The sequence below is a fragment of the Bubalus kerabau genome, chromosome 1 (genome assembly GCF_029407905.1).
Source record: "Bubalus kerabau isolate K-KA32 ecotype Philippines breed swamp buffalo chromosome 1, PCC_UOA_SB_1v2, whole genome shotgun sequence".
NCBI classification, from domain to species: domain Eukaryota; kingdom Metazoa; phylum Chordata; class Mammalia; order Artiodactyla; family Bovidae; genus Bubalus; species Bubalus kerabau.
In genome coordinates this window covers 17,423,436-17,448,992 of record NC_073624.1, presented here as the reverse complement: position 1 = coordinate 17,448,992, position 25,557 = coordinate 17,423,436, and the positions used below count along the sequence as shown (strand labels likewise).

Here is a 25,557-nt window from a genome sequence, read left to right as displayed (position 1 = left end):
AATCAACCTGAATATTCATTGGAAGGACTAATGCTGAAACTGAAACTCCAATACTTTGGCCACTTGATGTGAAGAACCTGCTCATTGGAAAAGACCCTGATGTTGGGAAATACTGAGGGCAGAGAAGAGAGAGGTGACAGAGGATGAGATGGTTAGATAGCATCACCAACTCAATGCACATAAGTTTGTGCAAACTCCAGGAGATAGTGAAGGGCAGAGAAGCCTTAGTTGCTGCAGTCCATGAAGAGTTGACTCATTGGAAAAGACTGATGCTGGGAGGGATTGGGGGCAGGAGGATAAGGGGACAACAGAGGATGAGATGGCTGGATGGCATCACTGACTTGATGGACGTGAGTCTGAGTGAACTCTGGGAGTTGGTGATGGACAGGGAGGCCTGGGATGCTGCAATTCATGGGGTTACAAAGAATCAGACACTACTGAGCGACTGAACTGAACTGAACTGATGGGGTTACAAAGAGTCAGACATGACTTAAGCAACTGAGTAACAACAATAGGAAAAGAGTCAAGTAAGATTTAAGTGCTTTTTATTTTTTTAAAGATCACAATAATATTATTTTCATATTTAAACATCTTAGAATAGTCTATTGATGAAGACAACAGTCAATGTTTGGACTATAAAGAAACTAAAATAGAAATGTAGATAGATGCTAAAGAAATAGATCAACCCTGAATATACATTGGAAGGACCAATGTAGAAGTTGAGGCTCCAATACTTTGGCCACCTGATGTGAAGAGCCGACTTATTGGAAAAATCCCTGATGCTGAGAAAGCTTGAGGGCAAGAGGAGAAGGGGCTGGCAGGTGAGATCATTAGATTACCTCATTGACTCAATGGACATGAGCTTGAGCAAACTCCAGGAGATAGTGAAGGGCAGGGAAGCCTGCTATACTGCAGTTCATGGGGTTACAAAGTTAGACATGGCGTAGTGACTGAACAACAAAGAAATAGATTAAGGAGATTGGATGATGGATTGATGATGATGATGGCAGTGGTGGACTAATAGATAATACATAGATGTAGAGAAACAATAGGTATATATAAGGGGCTTTTTAGACATGCTAAATACCTTTTTCATTTATTGCATTTCAACTAGTCCCCAAATGAGGTTTCAGGGAGAGAGACAGATTGCTGCTACAGGAAATAAGGAGAAGGTAAGAGTCATGGTTTAACTCTAGCCCTCCAAGATAGGATTTTAGAATCCCAAGAAGAAAAGATATAATTTAGAATGATGAACTTCCCATTTTTTCCCCATTGTATATTGAAAGTTTTGTTTGATAAGATTTTGAACATAATTGTATTATAAACCATAACTAAAGAAGATGCACAATATAACTTATGGGAGCAGCTCCTGACAGAAGGGGAAGTAGAAAGCCTTCTGCTGGAGGGTGGCTGAAGGCAGAGGGCAAAGAGGAGGCTAGTGAATCAGAGAAGACAAGGGATTTATGCTGTCTGCAGACATCAGTGACCCCACCTCCTCCGTTCTGCATTTAAGAGGAATGGTGGTGACAAGAATGGAAGCACAGGTGGGTGGTGGGGACAGATACAAGCAGAAGGGACTGATGTCCAATGTGGCCATTGCTGCCTTGTTCTGTTTCCACTAATCAGAGAAGCTCCCAGATGGTCCCCAGAGTGCAGTGCTGGGATGAGTAGAGAGACTGAGAAAGGCCATAAAGGGATATAAGACACTGACAAAATTCAAGGTCACTAACATGCTACCCTGAATTCCTCACACCCTCGGAGACTCAAGATTCCAATGATGCACTCCTGAAGCCCACATAAGCCCACCCTGAGGCCCACTCACCCTGACTCTTGTCATTTCAGCACAGATGTGGGAAGGACCCATCTGTGACACATACATACACCCCAGAGTCCCCAGCAAAGCCCAAAGACAGTTTCACACCCTCCCCCTCCCACACCATAGTGTCTCAGTGGGATGAACACAGAGGAAAGCTGCAGGTCAGTCCACAGCCCTGTCACATCCCCACTGGAAGGACCCCTCAACCCGGTCAGCAGACACAGCTTCTCTGTCCTACCTTGTCTGTGCTTCATCCTTGAGCCTCAGGTAAATAAAAAGGGAGAAAAGACAACTGAACATATGCATTTCTCCCTCTCAGTTCAGTTCAGTTGAGTTGCTCAATCGGGTCCAACTATTTGCCACCCTATGGACTGTAGCACGCTAGGCTTCCCTGTCCATCACCAACTCCCAGAGCCTGCTCAAACTCATGTCCATCGAGTCAGTGATGCTATCCAACCATCTCATCCTCTGTCATCCCCTTCTCCTCCTGTCTTCAATCTTTTCCAGCATCAGGGTCTTTTCCAATGAGTCAGTTCTTAGCATCAGGTGGCCAAAGTATTGGAGCTTCAGCTTCAGCATCAGTCCTTCCAATGAATATTCGGTATTGACTGGTTTGATCTCCTTGCAGTCCAAGGGACTTAAGAGTCTTCTCCAACACCACAGTTCAAAAGCATCAATTTTGGGGGGTTAAGCTATCTTTATGGTCCAACTTTATGGTTCAACCATGACTACAGGAAAAACCATAGCTTTAACTAGATGGACCTTTGTTGGCAAAGTAATGTCTCTGCTTTTTAATATGTTGTCTAGGATGTTAATAGCTTTCCTTCCAAGACGTCTTTTAATTTCATTGCTGCAGTCACCATCTGCAGTGAATTTGGAGCCCCCAAAAATAAAGTCTGTCACTGTTTCCACTGTTTCCCCATCTATTTGTCACCAAGTGATGGGAATGGATGCCATGATCTTCGTTTTTTGAATGTTGAGTTTTAAGCCAAGTTTTTACTCTCCTCTTTCAACTTTCATCAAGAGGCTCCTAAGTTCCACTTTGCTTTCTGCCATAAGGGTGGTGTCATCTGCATATCTGAGGTTATTGGTATTTCTCCCAGCAATCTAGATTCCAGCTTGTGCTTCATCCAGCCTGGTATTTCACATTATGTATTCTGCATATAAGTTAAATAAGCAGGGTGACAATAAACAGCCTTGACGTACTCCTTTCCCAATTTGGAACCAGTCCTTTGTTCCATGTCTGGTTCTAACTATTGCTTCTTGACCTGAACACAGATTTTTCAGGAGGCAGGTAAGGTGGTCTGGTGGTCCCATCTCTTTAAGAATTTCCCACAGTTTGTTGTGATCCACACAGTCAAAAGGTTTGGCATAGTCAGTGAGGCAGAAATAGATGTGTTTTTTTTTTCTGGAACTCTCTTGCTTTTTCTATGTACCAACGAATTTTGGCAATTTGATCTCTGTTCCTCTGCCTTTTCTAAATCCAGCTTGAACATCTGGAAGTTCACGGTTCACATATTGCTGAAGCCTGGCTTGAAGAATTTTGAGCATTACTTTACTAGAGTGTGAGATAAGTACAATCGTGTGGTAGTTTGAGCATTCTTTGGCATTGCCTTTCTTTGCGACTGGAATGAAAACTGACCTTTTGCAGTCCAGTGACCACTGCGGAGTTTCCCAAATTTGCTGACATATTGAGTGCAGCACTTTCACAGCATCGTCTTTTAGGACTTAAAAATAGTTCAGCTGGAATTTCATCACCTCCACTAGCTTTGTTCATAGTGATGCTTCCTAAGGCCCACTTAACTTGGGACTCCAAAATGTCTGGCTCTAGGTGAGTAATCACACCACTGTGGTTATCTGGGTCATTAAGTTCTTTTTTGTATAGCTCTTCCATGTATTCTTGTCACATTTTCTTAATATTCTTAATATCTTCTGCTTCTGTTAGGTCCATACCATTTCTTTCCTTTATTGCGCTCATCTTTGCACGAAATGTTCCTTTGGTATCTCTAATTTTCTTGAAGAGATCTCTGTCCTTCCCCTGGAGAAAGGAAAAGCTACCCACTCCAGTATTCTGGCCTGGAGAATTCCATGGACTGTATAGCCCATGGGGTAGCAAAGAGTTGGACATGACTGAGAAACTTTCTCCCTCTAAATATGCTAATATTTATCCATTACTTATACAAGAATCGGGTTTCCAAGATGGCTCAGACAGTAAAAAATCCGCCTGCAATGCGGGAGACCTTGGTTCTATCTGTGGATTGGGAAGATCCCCTGGAGAGGGGCATGGCAACCCACTCCAGTATTCTTGTCTAGAGAATCCCTATGGACAGAGGAGCCTGGTCGGCTACAGCCCATAGCATCGCAATGAGGCAGACACAACTGAGTGACTAAACACACATACAAGAATCACTTACTTTTCATTTGGTCCTCTCACTCCCTGGCCCTGTGACTGTACTTGGGCCCTATTTCCTTCTATATCTGGGCCTTTAACATATTAATGATAAAAACTGATCATAAATATCAGAACTAGAATTTAAACTCAGATGCTGGAATAGGACCAGGATCTGCTGATTCACTTAGGGTTGATTCTCTACTCCCTCTGAGCCCAGACTCACCATTCCTTACCCAGTTATGGAGTCCACACCATCATCAGAAACCACTGGCCAGACACCTAGAACACAGGACGTGCTTCCTGGGGTCCAGTATCCCTCCCACCGGATGACACAGGGATTTGTTTAGTGAACCAGGTATACACGGTCTCACCTGAGGATGGAGCTCTCACAGGTAAGACACTCTTGAAGGCTCCAGACCGTGTTATAGGGAAGGGTGGGCTGGAAAGTGAGGTGAAAGTATTAGTCTCTCTGCTGCTACTGCTGCTGCTAAGTCGCTTCAGTTGTGTCCGGCTCTGTGTGACCCCATAGACAGCAGGCCATCAGGATCCCCTGTCCCTGGGATTCTCCAGGCAAGAACACTGGAGTGGGTTGCCATTTCCTTCTCCAATGCATGAAAGTGAAAAGTGTAAGTGAAGTCGCTCAGTCATGTCCAACTCTTCGCGACCCCATGGACTGCAGCCTACCAGGCTCCTCCATCCATGGGATTCTCCAGGCAAGAGTACTGGAGTGGGGTGCCAAGTTGTGTCTAACTCTTTGCCACCCCATGGACTGTAGCCCGCCAGTTTGCCCTGTCCATGGAATTCTCCAGGCAAGAATACTGGAGTATTCTTCTGCAGGGGATCTTCCCTAAACATGGAGGAGTTAATAGGGCTGGCATGTGGTGCCCACAACTCCCTGTACCCCAGAGCTGGGGGTGCAGGGTCAGCATGGACCAACACACCCTCGGATGAAGGTGCATCTTCTCTGATACATAAGGAAATATCTGTGTCCAATCTCATCACAGATTTGAAGAAAGAAAGTTTTAGGGAGGACTGCAACTGGCTGTGTCCACAATGAACTTGAGAGAGTGCAGTGCAGGGGTCAGGAGAACAGACTCAGGAGTCAGTCTGCCCTGTCCTAATTCACAGCTCAGCCACATACCATGCATGCAACCTTGAACAGGGTTCTTGTATTCTCTCTATGTAGTGGTTTCCTCTACAAATGGAGGGTTTATTTGGGCCTAGATGACAGAATTTTGGTGAGGGTTAAATGAGTTGGCATTAGTAGTGATATTATAACCACTAGTTAGCAGTAGGACATAGTAGTGGTACAGAAACATTATTAGGGCATCTTTCTCTATCCCTTCCTGGGAATCACAGGCACTCTAGAACAGGAATTCAATTCTGTTACCTGGAGTCTGGGCTTCCCTGATAGCTCAGTGGTAAAGAATCCACCTGCAATGCAGGAGAACCTGGTTCAATCCTTGGGTTGGGAAGATCCCCTGGAGAAGGGAAAGGCTACCCCCTCCAGTAATCTGGCCTAGAGAATTCCATGGACTGTATAGTTCATGGGGTCGCAAAGAGTTGGACACGACTGAGCAACTTTCACTTTTTCACCTAGAGCCTTGACTGGAGCTGTCAGAAATCTCCCAGAAACCACATATTGTGATGGTAATTGGTGCCAATCAGAGTTGTGAGTCTTCCACACTTCACCCCTTCTCTCTGTGCCCCATTCTACTGCTCATGGACCTGACCTTACCATCATGAATTAAATTGTTTCTTTGCTAATTTTACTTTATAAGCTGGAATCTACTCGGTAAAAGTCTAATTCACTCTGTATCCCCAATTCCTGTTAATTAAAAATGTCAAACTATGTCTAATGAATAAATGAATGAAAGAATGAATGAATGGTACTCTGGTAGACCTTTTACACAAATCATTCCTATCAAAAAGAACTGTTTTTCTTTGAAAACATAATTCAACTTGTTGTGCGAACTTAACAACACAACGCAAGTTGCATCCTTTGTTGTAAAGGTATTTCAAAACTATTAAAAGATATGAGCTATGCATGGCTCACAACAATGCCTTTCTGCGGTGAATGCAGTAAATTCCAATATCCAGAAAGAAACACAGCCCATTTCCAGAGCAGGGCTGAGATGGCCAGTTCTAAAAATGAATAGATGCTGTAACTTTCCTTGTATCTGAAGATACAGAAGAAAAACCACAGCTTACTGACAGTGAAGATCATGAAGTCTTGTGCTCTGATCTTAATCAGATATGACGGGGTGGGCAGGATGTTGATATATTTATCATTTGGCACGTTTTCAGTGAAGGCAACATATGACTGTAACAGGAAGAAAATTTTGTAATAAAAAAGTTCAGCAGATTCTATAGTGAATTAGAAGTGCTGAAGTAAATAACAAAAAGAATTCCCTTCTTTCACTTAGGCTAACTGTTTGGCCTTATGGATTGTAAAACAATTCAGCACGTTACAGCAGCATTATAATGTAGCATTATTATTCCCAAATTACACATTAGAAAATGGAGGTTTAAGAGGCTAAGTTCATCTGTTTTCTGAGGAAGATAATAATTAACCATCCTTGCACAAGTGACATTTCCTCAGGACCAATCAGAGTGACTAAAATAGAAAATAGTTTTGACTTAAAATTTATCTATACAACATTACGGAATTGGCAGGTGGTCCAGTGGTTAGGACCCCATACTTTTACTGCTGAGGGTCTGGGTTGACACTCCAAAGCACTGGATACTCACCTCATCATCTGTGTTTCTTGCATGAATATTACAGGGTTTAGTAAAGGCCCCTTTATCAATGACCACTTAATCACAAGGGCATGAAGGAAGGCGCAAGGTCATGAGCTTGCTGAGGCCCAGCCCATCATCCTTGTTCAGCACTTTCCAGTCTATGATCAGCAACAGCTAACAAAGTGCTTGGCACTGAATTGGCCTCATTCATTTCTTCACAAGCCCAGCTTCTGATGCCCAGAAACCAGAACAGATCAAAGCTACTAAATCAAAGACAGGCTGATTCCATATGGAAAGCATGCAGACCAAGGATGCTTCCCCACTGCCACTGGAGAGTAAGAAACTCCTTGGTCCCAGACACCATCTTGGGAGGAGAAACAGTGAAGATATCTGTTGAAAAACCAATTTTGTCAGGGAACCTAGAATCAGTGAGATAATTATTACTGAATTAAGTTGAAGGACACATTTTAAATGAGAGAGTCTGTTAATTTTATTGAAATTTTTTAATTACACAAATACCTCTTATAGGTGAGCAAGATTAAATCAATTATAAAAAACAGAAAATACTACATTTATGCGTACGTAAATTCTGAAGGACACATTTTCAAGTCCGCTACAAATAGCTGCTTCTAAATCTTCATATGTTTTTAAATGCACAGAGCCATCACCTCTGTGAAGCTCTTTCTGATCATTCTAGCTCAAAATTACTGCTGTGTCTATTTAGTCTATAAAAACTTGCTTACTATCTCCACAGTGGGAACTTCTTGAGAGCAAGTACTGTGTCTTATTCTTCAATGTCTCTTTAAGGCCAAATAAACACTCATAGTAACAGCTTAAGAAATACTGGATAATTAAAGAAATGAATGCAAGAACAAAGACTGAAAATAACCCTGCAGTTAGTGAAAACTGTGGGAGAAGAGGGAGACAGTGGAGACCCAGATGTGACTAATCCCACTCGGCACAGACTGAAGTGGAGTAAGGAGTCAGAAACACACCAGATGAAGCAATTCAACAGACAATGCCTTCAAATCCCACAAGGGGTGGACCAGATCACGTTCGATCTCTGCACAAAGCTGTACCTCAGAAGCTTCTCCAAGGCGAGAAAAAACTGACAGCACTGCTCTCAGGAGCTCCACTGAAGGACGTGGATAGACAGTAATACTCGTCAAAGGGCTGTATTTCTAGCCCTCAGTGACTCATTGTGGCCAATGAAACGTGGGTGGTGTCACCTGTGTCACTTCCGAGTGGAGGCAGGAAAAGCCCAAGTGTGACTCTAGCCTCTCTCCTTCCTGCCCCAGAGGCTGTGTGTTCCAGATGGTGCAGGTGCAAGAGCCTCACTGACCACAGACATCTGTAGGTTGTGATGAATGTGTGTGTGTGTGTGTGTTTGTGTGTGTGTTTATGTGAATGAGATTTGGGGATCACTTGTTCCAGCAGCAGAGCAGAATCTATTCTGATGGATACAGAGGAGAAAGACTTGAAAAGAAGACAGAATCTGTCACATGAAGCAGCTACTTTCTTGGATCTCCTCTTCCTTCTGTGTGTTCATCCCAAGCTCCTCCCTCAGGTCTCACCTTGCTTCCCCTGTTGGGCTTGGTTGGTTCCCAGTCACCACGTCTGACTGACCAACAACTAGATCTAAGTCCTGTTTAAGAACACCCACACCTGGTACATCTCCTTTTCCCTTTACATCAGTCAGTGCTGATAGTCAGGCTCACATTTTCTCAGTTTGACTCTTAGCATCCTGACCTTCATTTTTTTTTTTTTTTTTTAAACTTTACATAATTGTATTAGTTTTGCCAAATATCAAAATGAATCCGCCACAGGTATACATATGTTCCCCACCCTGAACCCTCCTCCCTCCTCCCTCTCCATACCATCCCTCTGGGTTGTCCCACTGCACTAAACAGCTCTCTTTTCCTCTGAGTTAGTTAATTGTTGATCTTATTCTTATCCTTCCACCAATACTGTACTAATGAAAAGGCAGCATTTGCTCTCTGAACCTCTTCAGTTTCTTTTTTTAAATATAAATTTATTTATTTTAATTGGAGGTTAATTACTTTACAATATTGTATTGGTTTTGCCATACATCCACATGAATCCGCCACAGGTATACACGTGTTCCCCATCCTGAACCCCCCTCCCCCCTCCCTGCCCGTACTATCGCTCTGGGTCATCCCAGTGCACCAGCCCCAAGCATCCAGTATCATGCGTTGAACCTGGACTGGCAATTCATTTCATATATGATATTATACATGTTTCAATGTCATTCTCCTTGATTTCCAGAACAAATATGATTCCTGGATTTAGTGCTCATGCACTAAATTAATTAACTTCTTCACCTTTGGGTAAGAAATAATCTTACTGAATTGCTTCTTTTCCTCAACCCAAGAAAATGGCTCATTGAAAACCTATGTCCTTGTGAGCACAGTGCTAGGGAGCCCTCCCCTGCCTCCAGGCCTTGGAAGGGGCTGGTGCAGTGAGAGGCCCTAAAGGTGAAGCCTCATTAGCTTCATGATTAATCCACCTCGGCTCACAGTTGATGTACTAACTCCTGAGCTATTCATTTCTTGTGGGTGGTCACTCTTAAACCCAAGGTTAGTGCCACTGGGGTGGCACTCAGGATTCAAAGGCTGAATGGTTGTTCAGACTTGAACTCTATGAACTGATGCTCTGTAGCACATGGGGCTTTGGTGCAGCTGAGTCCAGCCTGCAGACCAGCCTAAGAACACTAGAAACACAGCAAAATGCATTCCTCCTTTAACATCTAAAAGTCTGTGAACAGATTCTCTTTTCCTTCCCCATCTGGGCATGCTAACCAAGGCCTCTGCCAGGGCCCAGAATTGGAGTGAGGCCTGTACTTGTGTATAAGCTCTGCATTTCCAGTCTCTGTAACTTAACAGATGCTCAACTAATGTTTACTGAATGACTGAATGGCACTGTGCCAGACATTTAAAAGAAATTATGACAAATATAAAGAACTGTTTTTGAAGACATCACTTAACTAACTGATATTTTTGTTTTAAAGGCAAATGTTTTCAGCAATTACCAAGGCAAAATTTGATTTTCAAGAAGAAGGAGCTTATCATCAACAGACATGTCACAACAAACGGTGCAAATCTCTATCTCTAAGGATACACAAGACAAACCACAACGTACTAACATGTGGCTTCTTATTAAGTCTTAATCAGAACCAACAGAGGAGAAAGCCTATTTGTATGATTTATCATTTGGCAGTTTTTCAATAAAACCACACAAGAATATCACAGGAAGAAAACTTGCAATTAAAAAAGTACAGCTGCACTGTCTGTCTGACATAAGGAATGATATGACCTGCAGAAAAAGTTCTTTGGCTTAAAAAAAAAAAAAGCCCAATTAGTCTTTCATGTTGTGTAAGGAAAGTCCTCTTGTGCTGATCTAGAAGGATGCTTTAAGAGACCAGGACAACTCAACTGTTCTGCACAACAGTTAGAACTGTGAACTGATAATTTTGGATAATGTCACTCTTTGATTCTCTTCTCTTTACTTTTTGTGAATCTACTGTAGATTTTTACATTTTTGTTGGCATGAGGCTCACATGAAACATCTTATACATACAACTGGTGGCTCAAAAGGTGAAGAGTCTGCTTGCAATGCAGGAGACTCAGGTTTGATCCCTGGGTTGGGAAGAGCCCCTGGAGAAGGAAATGGAAACCCACTCCAGTATTCTTGCCTAGAGAATTCATGGACAGGGGAGCCTGGCAGGCTACAGTCCATGGGGTCGAAAAAGTTGGACACGACTGAGCAAGAAAAACGTACATAGACACAGTCTATATAATACTCATCTGATAACAAATTAATTTCAATCACATACTAAAGTTCTACATTTTTATCCCCTCCTATATTTTCTGTATTTGATGTCAGAATTTCCCTTTCTTTATATCCAATAACAAAATATTTGACTAGAGTTAATTGGTTAGCACACTACCATATTACAGTGTGAGAGTATTCTGAATTGGATTACATATTTAGGTTTACAAGTGTGTTGTATATTTTCACTTCTTTCACATAATAATTAACATTCTTCATTTAGCTTGAAAAACTCCCCTCAGCAATCTTGTAAGGCAAACCTGTGTTGGTGAGGTCCCTCAACTGTTGTTTGTTTGGGAACGTCTTTATCTCGTCTTCATTTCTGAAAGACAACCTTCCTGAGAAAAGTATTCTTGGCTGGCAGGTTTACTTTCATCAGTTTGAATATATCATCCCTTTCTCTCCTGGCTTGACAGGTTTTCTCTCAAAAGTCCACTGATATTCTTAAGGGAATTTCTCTTTTGTGAGCATTTGCTTTTCTCTTGATGCTTCTAAAATTCTCTCGCTGTGTATTGGAGACGATAATTTTGAATGAACTCTGAGGGGTGACCTATTAGCTACATGAACTTGGATGTTTACATCTCATCAGATGTGGAACTTATCTGCTATCATTTCTTTAAGTACAGTCTCTGTCCCTTTCTCCCTCTCTTCTGCTTCTGGGACTCCAATAATGTGCAGGTTGTTTCTGTGAATGTTATCCCATTGTTCACACAGGTTCTTTCACACTTTTTTGTTCTTTTTTGTCCTTTGTCCCCTGGCCGGGTAATTCAATTGTCTTGTCTTCGGCCTTACAGAGTCTTCTGCTGTTTCTGATGCTCTCTGTAGCATTTTTCATTTTGCTGCATTTCATTTACTGCAATCTTAAGCAACAGAATTTCTGTTTGGTTCATTTGTCTGTTTGGTTCTTTTTTTCTTTTGCCTCACTGCACAGCTTGAGGGATAGCAGTTCCCTGATCAGGATTGAATCCACCCACAGTAGTAAATGCATAGAATCCCAACCACTAAGCCATCAGTAAACTCCCTGTTTACTTCCTTTTTTATGATTTCTACCTCTGTTTAAAAAAAATCTGAATTTATTCTGTGGAGCAACTCAGCCTGTGCACAACAAATACTGAACCCACGTTCTTGGACCCTTCAGCCACAAATATGAGCTCGCATTCTGCAACTACTGAAACCTGCTTGTCTAGAACCTATGCTTCACAACAAGAGAGGCCACTGCATAGTGAAGCCACAAAGAAGAGTAGCCCCTGCTTGCCACAACTAGAGAATGCTGGTGGCAGCAACAAAGACTGAGTGCAACCAAAAATTAAAACAATGACAAAAATTATAATAAATACTTTTAAAAAATCTTATTTTGTTCACATATTCTCTTCCTGAATTTGTGTATTTGTGTTTTCTTGGAGTTCACTGAACTTCTTGTTGGATATGCTTTATTTCTTTCATCAAATGTCATTTATTTCATCTTTTCTCAATGGTGAATGGCCATGTGAGCTTCACTGGCAGAAGTCCTGGGCATCTTCCCATCCCCAAGCACAGCCTAGAACTACCAGGACTGAAGGCATGAGTGTAGATCAGCACTCTGGATCGTGCATCAACCAAGTAACTGGGTGGGTTCAGCTCACATCCAGGCCACCACTCTCAGGTCTTATGTTAGATCAGCAGCTTCTCCACATGTCCACAATGGAATGGGGGCTGGGTGGGTGGGTAAATGTAATCTTGACTTAGGCACTCCTACATGACAGCTCTCTCTACCCTCAAGAATCACAGCAGGATCATGTAGCCAGATTAAAACAATCTTGAAACAATATGTTTTCAGAGAAGCCCATTAGTCTGAAATTCTTCCTTTAAGAGTTTAGTCATATTAGACCCCTCCATCCACATCTTTGAAACAAGTAGACAAAGGTTCCTGATCATTCTGTCTACATCCCTTCCTCTAGATCGCATCTACTTAGGTCTTTCTTACCCTCTTGTCCAACCTGGATGCAGGGTATGGGTGAGCACCAATATGCCCTCCATCAACTTGAAGAGATATATAAGCTGATATAATTCACTTACAAGAGAGATAAATGGAGAGACAACAAATAGCAATGTCCTGAAGAAATAGTAGGAAGTGATGGAGAGGAAAGAATGGATTGATAAGGATTCGATAACCAATTAGACATGGGAGAAGAGCAAGGAGGAGTCTGCATCAGCTTGAGGAATAAACAGATAAAGTAACCTAGGAAATTAGAGATGAAAAAGGAAGAGATAGTTGTGCAGAGTTACATTTTTAATTGGCCTGTGAAAATTTAGTCAGGATAAGGAAAGTTGTATCCATTCTCTCCCACCAGCCAAGTAACTTTTCCCTCTTTGAAACTAACACCCAACTCTGGTGCTCCAAAACAGGTTAAAAACAGGTGATGTGACATCTTAGGAAAGATACAGGATTAGTTTTTTTCCACTAGTTTGTGAAATGAAATTATCTCCTGCCATATCAATAAACAAGAAATGTCACAACCATCAGTGATTTCTGGCCTCCAGTTGTGAATGAGGGCTCCCAAAGCATCCAGGGGATGCTGCCACCCCCCATGGTGATTGCTGAGGAGCGGGGGGAAAGCAAGAAGCAGCCATCTGCTGCTCCTTAAGGTGGACAGGGAAACAGGGTTGGCCCCAGATAACTGAGCTGCATATGAAAGAATTGAATTCAGTGAGTCCAGAGGCTTGCATCTTCCCATACACAGAATACTAAATTCCTTAACTTGGTACCTGATCTTTGATCTTTAGACTGCCTGCTCCCTTTGTTGCAAACTCATGTATAGCCTGACTTGCCTTTCTGCCTTTTTGGAGCAGTTTACTCAGAGTTACTGAGATGCTGTCTCCAGGGCCTGGAGTCCTAAACATTCCCACCAAATAAAATAACACTACTTTCAGGTTCTGACTATAGTTTTTGGTTGAGAAGTTCATCTTGCTAGAAAAGAGGGTGTGAATGTGGACCAAGTTTAGACTCTTTTTCTAAGTAAGAGTGACCTGGAGAATTTGTGATCCCAGGCAAAGTCATGACCTCATTAGCTTTTGAAGTTTGCAAAAAAACAGGGCAGTGCACTCATCGTGTATTTCCTTTGAGGAAAATGGTGTTTGAGGGCCAATCATCTAAAAGCGTCTGACATGGAACTTGCTAAATAACCAGCAAAGCAAAAAAGTTACTTTATTCAGAATATTTCATTTTGAGCAATTTTCATGTAACACAATTACAGGCCAGCATTACTCTATTGAAATACAGGCAATTAGAATATTTGAGGCTTCGTCTCATATTTAATACAACATCACGAGAAAGTCACTGTGGATATTCCCTGGACACTGAGTTCAACATCATCATACTCAGGGTCCCCTTTCTCCCCCTGGAGCAGCCAGGGCCTCTCTTCTCCTTCCCCAGGATTAGCTTCTTCTCTAGAGACATTTAGAGAAGAGCCTGAAAGAGGAAAGAGAAGTATGATTAGAACTGAGACAAGGGGACCAGACAGTGTGGTGGAAGCAAGTTAAGCATGTGGTGATGACAAAGCATCCCTGGGACCCAGGGGTGGGCGGGAGGCTCAGGCTATTTCATATCAGTTACAGTGAGGATGGACCAGGGCTATCCTCTCAGATCCAGTCCATGTAGTCTCTGGAGCCTCAGTTCATGTGGAAACCCTGCATCACAGGAGACCTGTGCTCACACAGGAGCTCTAGGAAGACCTGCCTCCACACTACACAATCAGCAAGGAGATGCCCAGGAATGGTAAGAATCATAACAATGAATTTAAATGCTCTTCTCTCACAACAGACAGATGTGAAATCACAATGAGAGAGAGAGTGGAGAAAGGAAAACCTGAGTTCCTCACTCACAAATCAGCTCTGCTCTTGGTTGACTTGACTCCTGTTCCCAAATGTCCACAAATACTATCACAGGTGCATCCACAGAGGCCCCTCCAGAGGGACCACATGGGCCCTCAGATGGAGAAATGTTCTTTTCCAGAGAATGAGTGTCTTCTCTCAGCTACTGAACCGTTTGGAGCAAATTAGACTTTCAGTTCAGTTCAGTCACTCAGTCATGTCCGACTCTTTGGGACCCCATGAACTGCAGCACACCAGGCCTCCCTGTCCATCATCAATTCCTGGAGTTTACTCAAACTCATGTCCATCGAGTCGGTGATGCCATCCAGCCATCTCATCCTCTGTCATCCCCTTCTCCTCCTGCCCCCAATCCATCTCAGCATCAGAGTCTTTTCCAATGAGTCAACTCTTCGCATGAGGTGGCCAAAGTATTGGAGTTTCAGCTTTAGCATCATTCCTTCCAAAGAACACCCAGGACTGATCTCCTTTAGAATGGACTGGTTGGATCTCCTTGCAGTCCAAGGGACCCTCAAGAGTCTTCTCCAACATCACAGTTCAAAAGCATCAATTCTTCAGCGCTCAGCTTTCTTCACAGTCCAACTCTCACATCCATACATGACTACTGGCAAAACCATAGCCTTGACTAGATGAACCTTTGTTGGCAAAGTAATGTCTCCACTTTTGAATATGCTATCTAGGTTGGTCATAACTTTCCTTCCAAGGAGTAAGTGTCTTTTAATTTCATGGCTGCAGTCACCATCTGCAGTGATTTTGGAGCCCCAAAAAATAAAGTCTGACACTGTTTCCACTGTTTCCCCATCTATTTCCCATGAAGTGATGGCATGAGATGCCATGATTTTCGTTTTCTGAATGTTGAATTTTAAGCCAACTTTTTCACTCTCTTCTTTCACCTTCATCAAGAGGCTTTTTAGTTCCTCTTCACTTTCTGCCATAAGGGTGGTGTCATCTGCATATCTGAGGTTATTGATATTTCTCCAGGCAATCTTGATTCCAGCTTGTGCTTCTTCCAGCCCAGCATTTCTCATGATGTACTCTGCATAGAAGTTAAGTAAGCAGGGTGATGACATACACCCTTGACATACTCCTTTTCCTATTTGGAACTGTTGTTCCATGTCCAGTTCTAAATGTTGCTTCCTGACCTGCATACAAATTTCTCAAGAGGCACGTCAGGTGGTCTGGTATTCCCATCTCTTTCAGAATTTTCACAGTTTATTGTGATCCACACAGTCGACTTTAGCTGGCCTCAAACTGAGTCCATGACCCACCTAATTGGCTTTAAGTTAAGGCCACCGTGTGCCATTGATGCTTTTGAATTGTGGTGTTGGAGAAGACCCTTGAGAGTCCCTTGGATTGCAAGGAGATTCAACCAGTCCATCCTGAAGGAAATCAGTCCTGAATATTCATTGGAAGGACTGATGCTGAAGCTGAAACTCCAATACTTTGGCCACCTGATGCGAAAAGCTGACTCATTGGGAAAGACCCTGATGCTGGGAAAGACTGAAGGCAGGAGGAAAAGGGGACAACAGAGGATGAGATGATTGGATGGCATCACTGACTCAATGGACATGCGTTTGAGTAAACTCTGGGAGTTGGTGATGGATGGGGAGGCCTGGCATGCTGCAGTCCATGGGGTTGCAAAAAGTCCGACACGACCGAGCAACTGAACTGACTGACCGTGTATCATAGATTTGTCATGTTAGTGCTGACATATAAACAGAGCTCATCTTAAATTATCAGAATGACTCACAAATTCAATACTGCAGTACATTTTTAAAAATCTCTAGCTACCTTTCATGTATAAGACAGCACAGAGGTGTTATCAAATATTTGTTCTATTTTTGGATTTTGTAAATATGCTCAATTAATCTGTAAGTTTTCTTCTTCTTTTGGTCACTGAACAATGCTTGTGGGATCTTAGTTGCTTGACCAGCATTTGAACTCAGTTCCTAGCAGTGAAAGCTCAGAGTCCTAACCACTGGATTGTCAGGAAATGCCCTAATCTGTAAATTCTAATGTAATCATATTACATATAAAGTGAAAATTGATGTTGCAGTATAGATACATAAGTGCCAAAAGTAGAGTAATTCCTCACTGCCAAGGAGTATGACAGCATTAAAGACAGCATATGGTTGAGCAGTGAAGTGACACTCAGTCGTGTCCAACTCTTTGTGTCCCTATGGACTACAGCCCACCAGGCTCCTCTGTCCATGGGATTCTCCAGGCAAGAATACTGGAGTGGGTGGCCATTCCCTTCTCCAGGAGATCTTCTCATCCAGTGATCAAACCCAGGTCCCCTGCATGCCAGGCAGATTCTTTACCATCTGAGTCATCAAATGCATGTGATTACCTAAATTTGAAACTCTAGAGAGGCTGGGCCTTGAGGAGCTCAAATAAACCCTTTCCAGGACAGAAAGAAAAGACTGCAAGAGATCAGCTAACACCACTCACGTGTCTGAGAGGACCTCATCTCATATTCCTTCTCTGGGGGCACTTCCTCCTCACTCCCCTGAGAGGCAGGAGGAGCCCCAGGCGCTGGTACCTCTTCAGCATCATCATAATCCTCACCAGGGGCATCGGTCCTCTGATCTGGGGCTTCTGAAGGCAGAGCAGGAGGCAGATGAAACCACAGTAAGTGGGTGGGTCTGGGAAATACCTAAGATCCCTTCTGACCCAGAGTTTCTGAGCCGCTTAATAGAGGCACCTTGTTTCAAAAGATTTTTTTCTTTAAGACCATGCTTCAGTTTGAAGTGTCCATAAGCCAAAACATGATTTTACACATCTTTCTCAAAGGAATTCTTATACCATTGAGCATTACTAAAGTATTTTGTCAAATTGTGCTTTCCAGATGTTATTTTTTAAAAACATTGTGTGCCTGTTGTAATTCTGGACACAGAGAGCCCAGCCCCAATGTGAGACATCACAGAACAGTCAGAGAAGGGGAAGGACGGACCCCATCTGGACACAAGGGATGCCTCTGGTCCATCAAAGGAAGACTGTTCCCCTTACATCTTGTCTCTGTGAGGGAAACTCTCCTTCCCAAAGCCCAGCTGAGGTGGGTCCATCTCTATTACCTGGAGCGGACCTGGAGTCATTGTCCTCACCATCTGACAGGAAGCCTAAAGTGGAGACAAACATCACACAACACACAGAATGACCCTCCCCACACTCACGGGGCCTGTGTTAAGGCTGGGAAGGGACAGACCTGGCTCCTGCAGTGTAGCCTGGGGGCTCTCAGGGCTCTGAGAGGCCATCCTACCACTTTATAGGAGCTGCCTCTGTTAGTGTGGGGCACGCGTTGGGTCTGAAGACATTGAGAAGACCCACACAATCAGTGGGAGGTGACAACCAAAGGTCCCAGGACGGCAGGCAGAGACACCCACCTGGGCTTCCCAGAAGACCCTCCTTCTGAGTCACAAGGTAATCGAGCTCCTCATACACAGCTTCAGCAAGAGCATCTTCATAGCTGGATAAGGCTGAGAGATCCCCTAACAGGTCAGAGAAGCTGCCGCAGACACCCCGATCCAGCCAGCCCACCTTCATCTCCCCAGTGCTTACATGGGGCTTGCCAAGGCCTCGGCTTAACCTCCCACCCCGTGCACCATGTCAGCACCTTCTCCCCTGTCTGACCTGAATCCACAGCTTAGCCCCGAATCTGTCTGATCTCAAAGGAGTGGCCATGACTTATGAGAGTTCACACCCCAGTCCTAAGAATTTCTGTATACTCAGCCCTTAGAGCTCAGCATGGAGCACATAGAGTTCTGCAACTCAGAACAGAGACCTGGCCCAGGTTCCCCTCCTCACACCTGCCCCATCTCCTGCCTCCACACACTCTCCCTGGTCCCCAGTTCCCCCTGCAGCCCACCTCTGCGCTCTGCTCTCCATCTGAGCAGCTGAGTCACTAGGATGATGAGGACCAGGAAGAGAAGGGACCCCAGGATGAGGCAGAGGACCCCAGGCAGGGAGAAGATGCCAGGGAGAGGATTTGAAGTTGCTCTCGTCCCTAGGAGAACAAGGCAAGTGGGTGTGGAGAAGGTCCTGGGCACAGAGAAACCCCCTGTGCCTGCATTTCCAGGGCGCTCCAGACAATGGAGTCCCAGCCTCAGACACAAGTGCACTGACAGTGACTGGGGTCCTCCAGGTCTCGTCCTGAGATGAGTCAACTCCACTCCAGCCAAGGCAGAGCCAGGGATTGTCAGGGAGATGCCCTGCCAAGACAGCTTCTGAGGACCTGGCTCATCCCCTCTCCTTGGGCTTCAGGAGACAGAGTGTCAAACAGTCCTGGGACCTGCACCTCACTGATGAGGAGCAACACTCAGGGGCAGGTGGGAGATCCTTAGAATCTGCACCATGGGAACCAGACTCACTTGGACCCCCGGCATGAGAACCTTCACCTTGGGAACCAAGGCAGGGGATTTCCCAAACATAATGCCCTGGTTTTCCCCCACCAGCCAGGGCTCCTCAGGCTCTTTCCTCTCCTGAGCTGTCAGAGAGCCCACAGAACAGGCCCCCAGTATTTGAGTATTCTCCCCTGCCCATGGATGGACCACAGTACCTGCAGTACTTGGGGCCAATGTTGTCCTTGCACCTGGAAAGAAAAACAGCAGATTGGAGCAGCGTGATTGGCCAGAATGCAGGGCAGCCCATTTTTCCCTCCTGAGCCTGAAATCACCCCTCAGTCTCCACAACATCAGTGTCCAGTCCTCCCAGCTCCCCTCTCCTACATCAGAGCCCCAGCATCAGGACACTCTCTGAACATAAACTCCCCACCACCCCTGGTCCAGCCCACTGCCCCCACGCTGCCCCAGCTCACCCAGGGTGGACCCCAAGCCCCTCACTCACCAGAGCACCTCACACCAGCATCCTCCTCATGCTTGCAGTCGCTCTGCCCCCAGGGCTCTGCAGCACAGTCCCACAGGGAGGACTCCCGGCCCCCGCAGTGCACCTCATCCAGCCAGATGCTCCCATTTCCAGGGCCAAACCCTGCAGCCTGCATGGCTTCCAGGGCCTGGCCACAGCCCAGCTGCTGACACACCACCTCGGCCTCTGCCAGGCTCCAGGAGTCATCGCACACAGTGCCCCAGGAGCCGCTGTGCCAGACCTCCACCCGCCCTGAGCACTCGCTGTCTCCTCCCCTGAGTTGGAGCTTCTCCCTGTCTGAAAAGGCAGCAGCCCCTCCTGTGACTGCCCTGGTGGGAGGGAGCCCCTGGAAGCCACAGGGGAGGGGGCAGGGCTGACGTACCTGTGCAGGGGGCAGCAGTCGGACAGCTCTTGGGTCTTCTTCCTGCAGAGGCAACAATGGGAAGCTATAGTTCAGGGACAGCTGGGGGAGGTCTTGTCCCCAAACATGAGTATCTAAGGTTTTTTGTCACAGTCAGGTGACAAGAGACCACAGAAGTTTCACCATCTACTTGGCTGAGAGGATCAGTGCATGTTATCAGCAGCTGAAATTACTTTATCTAATTAGTTGTTTACCAGAACAACAGCAAAAAAACAGACACAGAGACAAATACAAACATACACCTACATTTTGTAGACTCAACCAAAACCCATCAATTAGATCTGAAAATATGAAATCATACTAATGACATCCTATATGGTTGGGAGTGACACAGAAACAGATGGTAAATCACCTGCACACGAGATGTAGGCTTCCTCCTTTGGAGAGCATGAGTTGTAATTCCAAGGGTCAGAAGGACACTGCCAGAGAGAGGTATCAGTTTTCCGACACTGGATTCCATCTACCCAGTGGGGTCTCGAACCTTCCCTAAGAGCAACAGAAGAGTTGAGACTTCCACTGTCCCCACAGCCGAGCTGTCTGCAGATGATGGACACGGTGATGTCTTCCATGGGGCTGCGGCAGACACTGCCCCAGGTCCCGTTGTAGAAAACTTCCAGCCACCCAGCACACTGCTGGTCCTCGCTCACCATCCTGAGGGCCAGGAACTCTAAGATCAAAAGGGAGGAGACAGGACACAGTGAGCACTCCACTCAGTGCTCTGGGTTTTCCTCTCCCCCAGAAGTTGTGACCATACACCCCTGACCCAGCAGAGGAGATGCCCACTGGGTGACAAGACTGACTTTTACCTCCATTTCACCTGACTTTGTCCATTAATGTCTGTATACCTATTTCTACCACAACAATGTAGATATGAACAGAGAGCAAGACCAACTTGGGCACCTGCAGTGACAGGAGCTGATTCCTGCTTCCTGACAAAACTTCTAAAAGAATGGAAAGTGATGTGGACAGTGAGGTGGTCAACAGAATAACGGACCCCCAGAGATGTCCACAGCCTAATCCCGGAACCTGTGATATGTTACCTTACATTTCAAAAAGGACTTTACAGATGTGATTAATAAGGACCTTGGGATGGAGAGATAAAGCTCAAATATTGAGGATTAACTATGTGAGCTCAGCCTAACACATCTTTAAACTCACTACATTGAGAAATGCATCACTTTTCTCAGTTCCAGTCAAGGGAAATGTGAGTGAGGGAGAACTGTTGGAAGAGGCACTGTTGTTGAAGAAGAAGAATAAAGAGGGCTCTGAGCTAAGAAATGAGGCCACACAGAAACCACAAAAGGCTGGGAAAGGAGTCCTCCCCAGAGACTCCAGGAAGAATGCAGCCCTGTGGACACTGGGATTTGGCCCACGGAGACTCTCTTCAGACTCCTAGCAAACAGAACTGTAGAGGAAAAATCTGAGCTTTCACTATGCCAGGCTCCTCTGTCCATGGGATTCTCAGGCGAGAATAATGGAATGGGTTGTTATCCCCTCCTCCAGGGGATCTTCCTAACCCAGGGACTGAACCCACATCTCTTACATGCCCTGCATTGGCAGGCAGGTTCTTTACAACTAGGGCAACTTGGGAAGCCCAGGATTTCAAGATGTTACTACCACAGGTAACTGCAGAATGAGCCCTGCTTTCAAGTGTTAACTGTAAGAAATGGCTCTGCCAGGAAACACTGGTGAGAAGAAAGAACCAGAATCTCAGCTGATGCAGGAGGAAGTGAAAGCACCTCATCTTCACGTCTGCTGGAAAGACAGGCTCCATGGGAGGAAGCCTCCTACTCTGGTCCTTTCAGCATCTCTCCCTCAGGGCTCAAACCCCTGTCCTCCAGGGCCCCACCCCTCCCCCAAACTGTGGACACTGTGCAGCACGCACCTGAGCAGATGACCCCCGCGTCCTCCTTGTGTCTGCAGTCATGCCGCCCCCAGCCTCGGGAAGGGCACCTCCACACATGGGACTCATTTCCTGTGCAGTTCAGGTCGTCCAGCCAGATGGGCCCTGATCCCGCCCCAAAGTGAGCAAACCTCGTGGCATTGAGGGCTTGTCCACAGCCCAGCTGCCTGCACACCACGCGGGCATCGTCCAGGTCCCAGCCGTCATCACAGATGGTGCCCCAGGAGCCCTGGTCAAAGATCTCCACTCTCCCGGCGCAGTGACCGCCCCCTTCCACCAGGCGGAGCTGTCTGCTGTCTGAGGAGAGAAAAATGGTACAATCGGACGGTGACGGGGTTGTAAAGGGTCTTCTGTTCTGTGGGACCCTCACCTGAGCAGTAGAGGGTGCTCTCCTCTGAGGCTGCAGAGCCTACTGGTTCTGACAGGGAGTCATTGCACTGGGGCAGCGCCTGGGTCTGGTTTCCTGAAGAAACAGCAATGATCAAGGTGTTGGTGATTGAAAAACAGGAAACTGAATTAAACTAAATAATGACAAGCAGTGGGGTCTGAGAAGAAAAATGTAACATAGCAGTTTTTGCAGTTGTTTAGTTGCTCAGTAGTTTCCAACTCTTTTTGACACCATGGACTGTAGTACACCAGGCTCCTCTGTCCATGGAATTCTTGAGGCAAGAATACTGGGATGGGTTGACGTTTCCTCCTGCAGGGGATCTTCCCCAACCAGGAATCAAAATGTCATCTCCTGTATTTCCTGCATTGGCCAGCAGATTCTTTACCACTGAGCCTTTGGGGAAACCCAGGTTAACATAGCCATAAATTTTTCATAACTGTAGTGTTCACCTCTGCTATGAAGAGTTCTGCTTCTGACAGTGCCACAATTTTTGTCTCAAGCACTAAGAATGAGTTAAATAAGTTCTGTCCCTAAAGTGAAAGTGAAGTCACTCAGTCGTGTCCTACTCTTTGCGACCCCGTGGACTGTAGCCCACCAGGCTCCTCCGTCCATGGGATTCTCCAGGCAAGAATACTGGAGTGGGTTGCCATTTCCTTCTCCAGGGGATCTTCCAGACCCAGGGATCAAACCCAGGTCTCCCACGTTGCAGGCAGACGCTTTAACCTCTGAGCCACCAGGGAAGCCCTAAATCTATCTGTCCCTAAATCTATCCCTAAATAGAAGAAGCAAAATAAAACACTTTCTGAAGTATTTCTACAATTTGTCATCTACAGTGTCTGTATTTTAAAAAATATTTATTGAAAATAGATCTCATGAGAAACCAAGAGGAAATGTAGACATTAGAAACAATTCCCCAGGATACTCAGCTACTAGAGTTACTTGACAGAGAATTTAAAGAGCCTTGATTAAGGTGCCCATGGAATTAACTGACAAAATGTGCACCCTGATGGAAAAAAACAAATAATGATAACAACAAAAACAAATAAAAATTCTAGAGCTGAAAAACTTACTAGTTGAAATTAAGAACTAAAGAATGAGCATATCAGCACATTATCTCAGCATAAGGGAGAATCAATAAAGTGGAAGGTCATAGGACAAATAGATCTCTATTTAGAAAGGCAGGCCACATAGTAAGTGTCCCGATTACACTGCTGTATAACAAATTATAAAAACAGCTTCTGAAGCAATAGATATATATATATATACGTGTGTGTGTGTGTGTGTGTGTGTGTGTGTACCCACACTCTTCATTTTCTTAAGCCTTCCTGGGTCAGTAATTTGAGATAGACTCAACTTGGCAGTTGTGTCTTGGGATTTTTCATGTAGTTGCATTTAGATGTCATCTGGGGTTGAAGTCAGCTGAGGACTTGACTGCACTTTGGTTAATAAGGAAATTTCTTGAATTATTTTAGGGATAAAAGGACATCATGACTGCAACCTAATTCAGAAAGACTTTACATATTTATGGAGAAATGGGGCAGGAGGGGGACAGAGAGAGAGAGGAAGATTACAGCAAAATACTAATATTGGGAGATCCAGGTAAACGTCATTTGGAATTTTTATATTATTTTTGCAACTTTCAGGTCTCAAATTAGGTCAAAATAAAAAAATTAAAAGGTGAAAATAAGTCAGAAAGAATTAATTCCTAGGATACTTTCACTAAAAGAAATACAAATAATTTCAAAAAAGTGAAACACCTAGGAGAAAATCTAGTAAAATACGGGCAAAACCTCTGATAGACCTAACTGAAGGGAGGGATATGTCATGTCAATGAATTGGGATGCTCAAACTTCTCAAAGTCAATCATCCTCAAATTTCTGGTAGATTAAATATAATCTCAATCAAAATACATTTATGAAGTTTCTTTTGGTAAAAAATAACAAACTAATTTCAAAAAATGTTTTTAAATGTAAAAGGCCAAGAATGACCAACACAGTTGGCAAGAAAAACAGCATAGTTAGTTAATATAAAGTAACTCTTATTTAACTTATATGCAGAGTACATCATGAGAAACGCTGGGCTGGAAGAAGCATAAGCTGGAATCAAGATTGTCAGGAGAAATATCAATAACCTCAGATATGCAGATGACACCACCCTTATGGCAGAAAGTGAAGAGGAACTAAAAAGCCTCTGGATGAAGGCGAAAGAGGAGAGTGAAAAAGTTGGCTTAAAGTTCAACATTCAGAAAATGAAGATCATGGCATCTGGTCCCATCACTTCATGGGAAATAGATGGGGAAACAGTGGAAACAGTGTCAGAATTTATTTTTGGGGGCTCCAAAATCACTGCAGATGGTGACTGCCCCCATGAAATTAAAAGACGCTTACTCCTTGGAAGGAAAGTTATGACTAACCTAGGTAGCATATTCAAAAGTGGAGACATTACTTTGCCAACAAAGGTTCATCTAGTCAAGGCTATGGTTTTTCCAGTAGTCATGTATGGATGTGAGAGTTGGACTGTGAAGAAGGCTGAGCACCGAAGAATTGATGCTTTTGAACTGTGGTGTTGGAGAAGACTCTTGAGAGTCCCTTGGACTGCAAGGAGATTCAACCAGTCCAATCTAAAGGAGATCAGTCCTGGGTGTTCTTTGGAAGGAATGATGCTAAAGCTGAAACTCCAGTACTTTGGCCACCTCATGCAAAGAGTTGACTCATTGGAAAAGACTCTGATTCTGGGAGGTATTGGGGGCAGGAGGAGAAGGGGATGACAGGATGAGATGGCAGGATGGCATCACCAACTCGATGGACATAAGTCTGAGTAAACTCCAGGAGTTGGTGACGGACAGGGAGGCTTGGCGTGCTGTGATTCATGGGATTGCAAAGAGTCGGACACGACTGAGCGACTTGACTGAACTGAACTGAACTGAACTCTTGTGAATTAAAATTACCCAAACTTACTCTAAAATTACAATAATTAAGAAAATATAGTGTTTGCACAAGGATAGACAAATGATACAATGGAATAGAACAGAGAGTCTAAAAAAAGGCTTAGACACACATGCCCTTCTCCTTATGGCAAAGGTGGCACACAGTGGAGACAAAAATCTTTTCAGAAAAAGATTCTGAGTCAATTAGATGTCAGTATGAAATTTGACCCTTATCTTATATAGATATCAATCTCAGAAGGAATATCTAATTATATGCAAGAGAAAAGTAAACTTCTATAAGATACTATTGAAGAATGTTTTTATCATCTTGGAGTCAGCAAAGTTCTTTTCAAAAGGATATAAGAAGTACTAAATATACCAGGAAAAACTAGT

The 25,557-nt window shown here is 44.4% G+C and overlaps 1 protein-coding gene across 1 annotated transcript in view; it reads right to left on the bottom strand.

The window, feature by feature from the left end:
* Nucleotides 1–14,025: 14,025 nt before the first annotated feature.
* LOC129644138 (antigen WC1.1-like) overlaps nt 14,026–25,557 on the bottom strand; it is a 50,805-nt gene continuing 39,273 nt past the window's right edge. The window contains exons 11-21 of the mRNA XM_055569584.1: nt 22,221–22,313; nt 21,833–22,147; nt 20,300–20,614; nt 19,909–19,950; nt 19,509–19,823; nt 19,222–19,254; nt 18,532–18,669; nt 18,050–18,142; nt 17,741–17,785; nt 17,118–17,255; nt 14,026–14,247 (exon numbers count right to left, since the gene is read on the bottom strand). Coding sequence (XP_055425559.1) covers nt 14,102–14,247; nt 17,118–17,255; nt 17,741–17,785; nt 18,050–18,142; nt 18,532–18,669; nt 19,222–19,254; nt 19,509–19,823; nt 19,909–19,950; nt 20,300–20,614; nt 21,833–22,147; nt 22,221–22,313 — 1,673 coding nt within the window. The 3' untranslated portion in view covers nt 14,026–14,101. The remainder of the gene's footprint in view (nt 14,248–17,117; nt 17,256–17,740; nt 17,786–18,049; nt 18,143–18,531; nt 18,670–19,221; nt 19,255–19,508; nt 19,824–19,908; nt 19,951–20,299; nt 20,615–21,832; nt 22,148–22,220; nt 22,314–25,557) is intronic.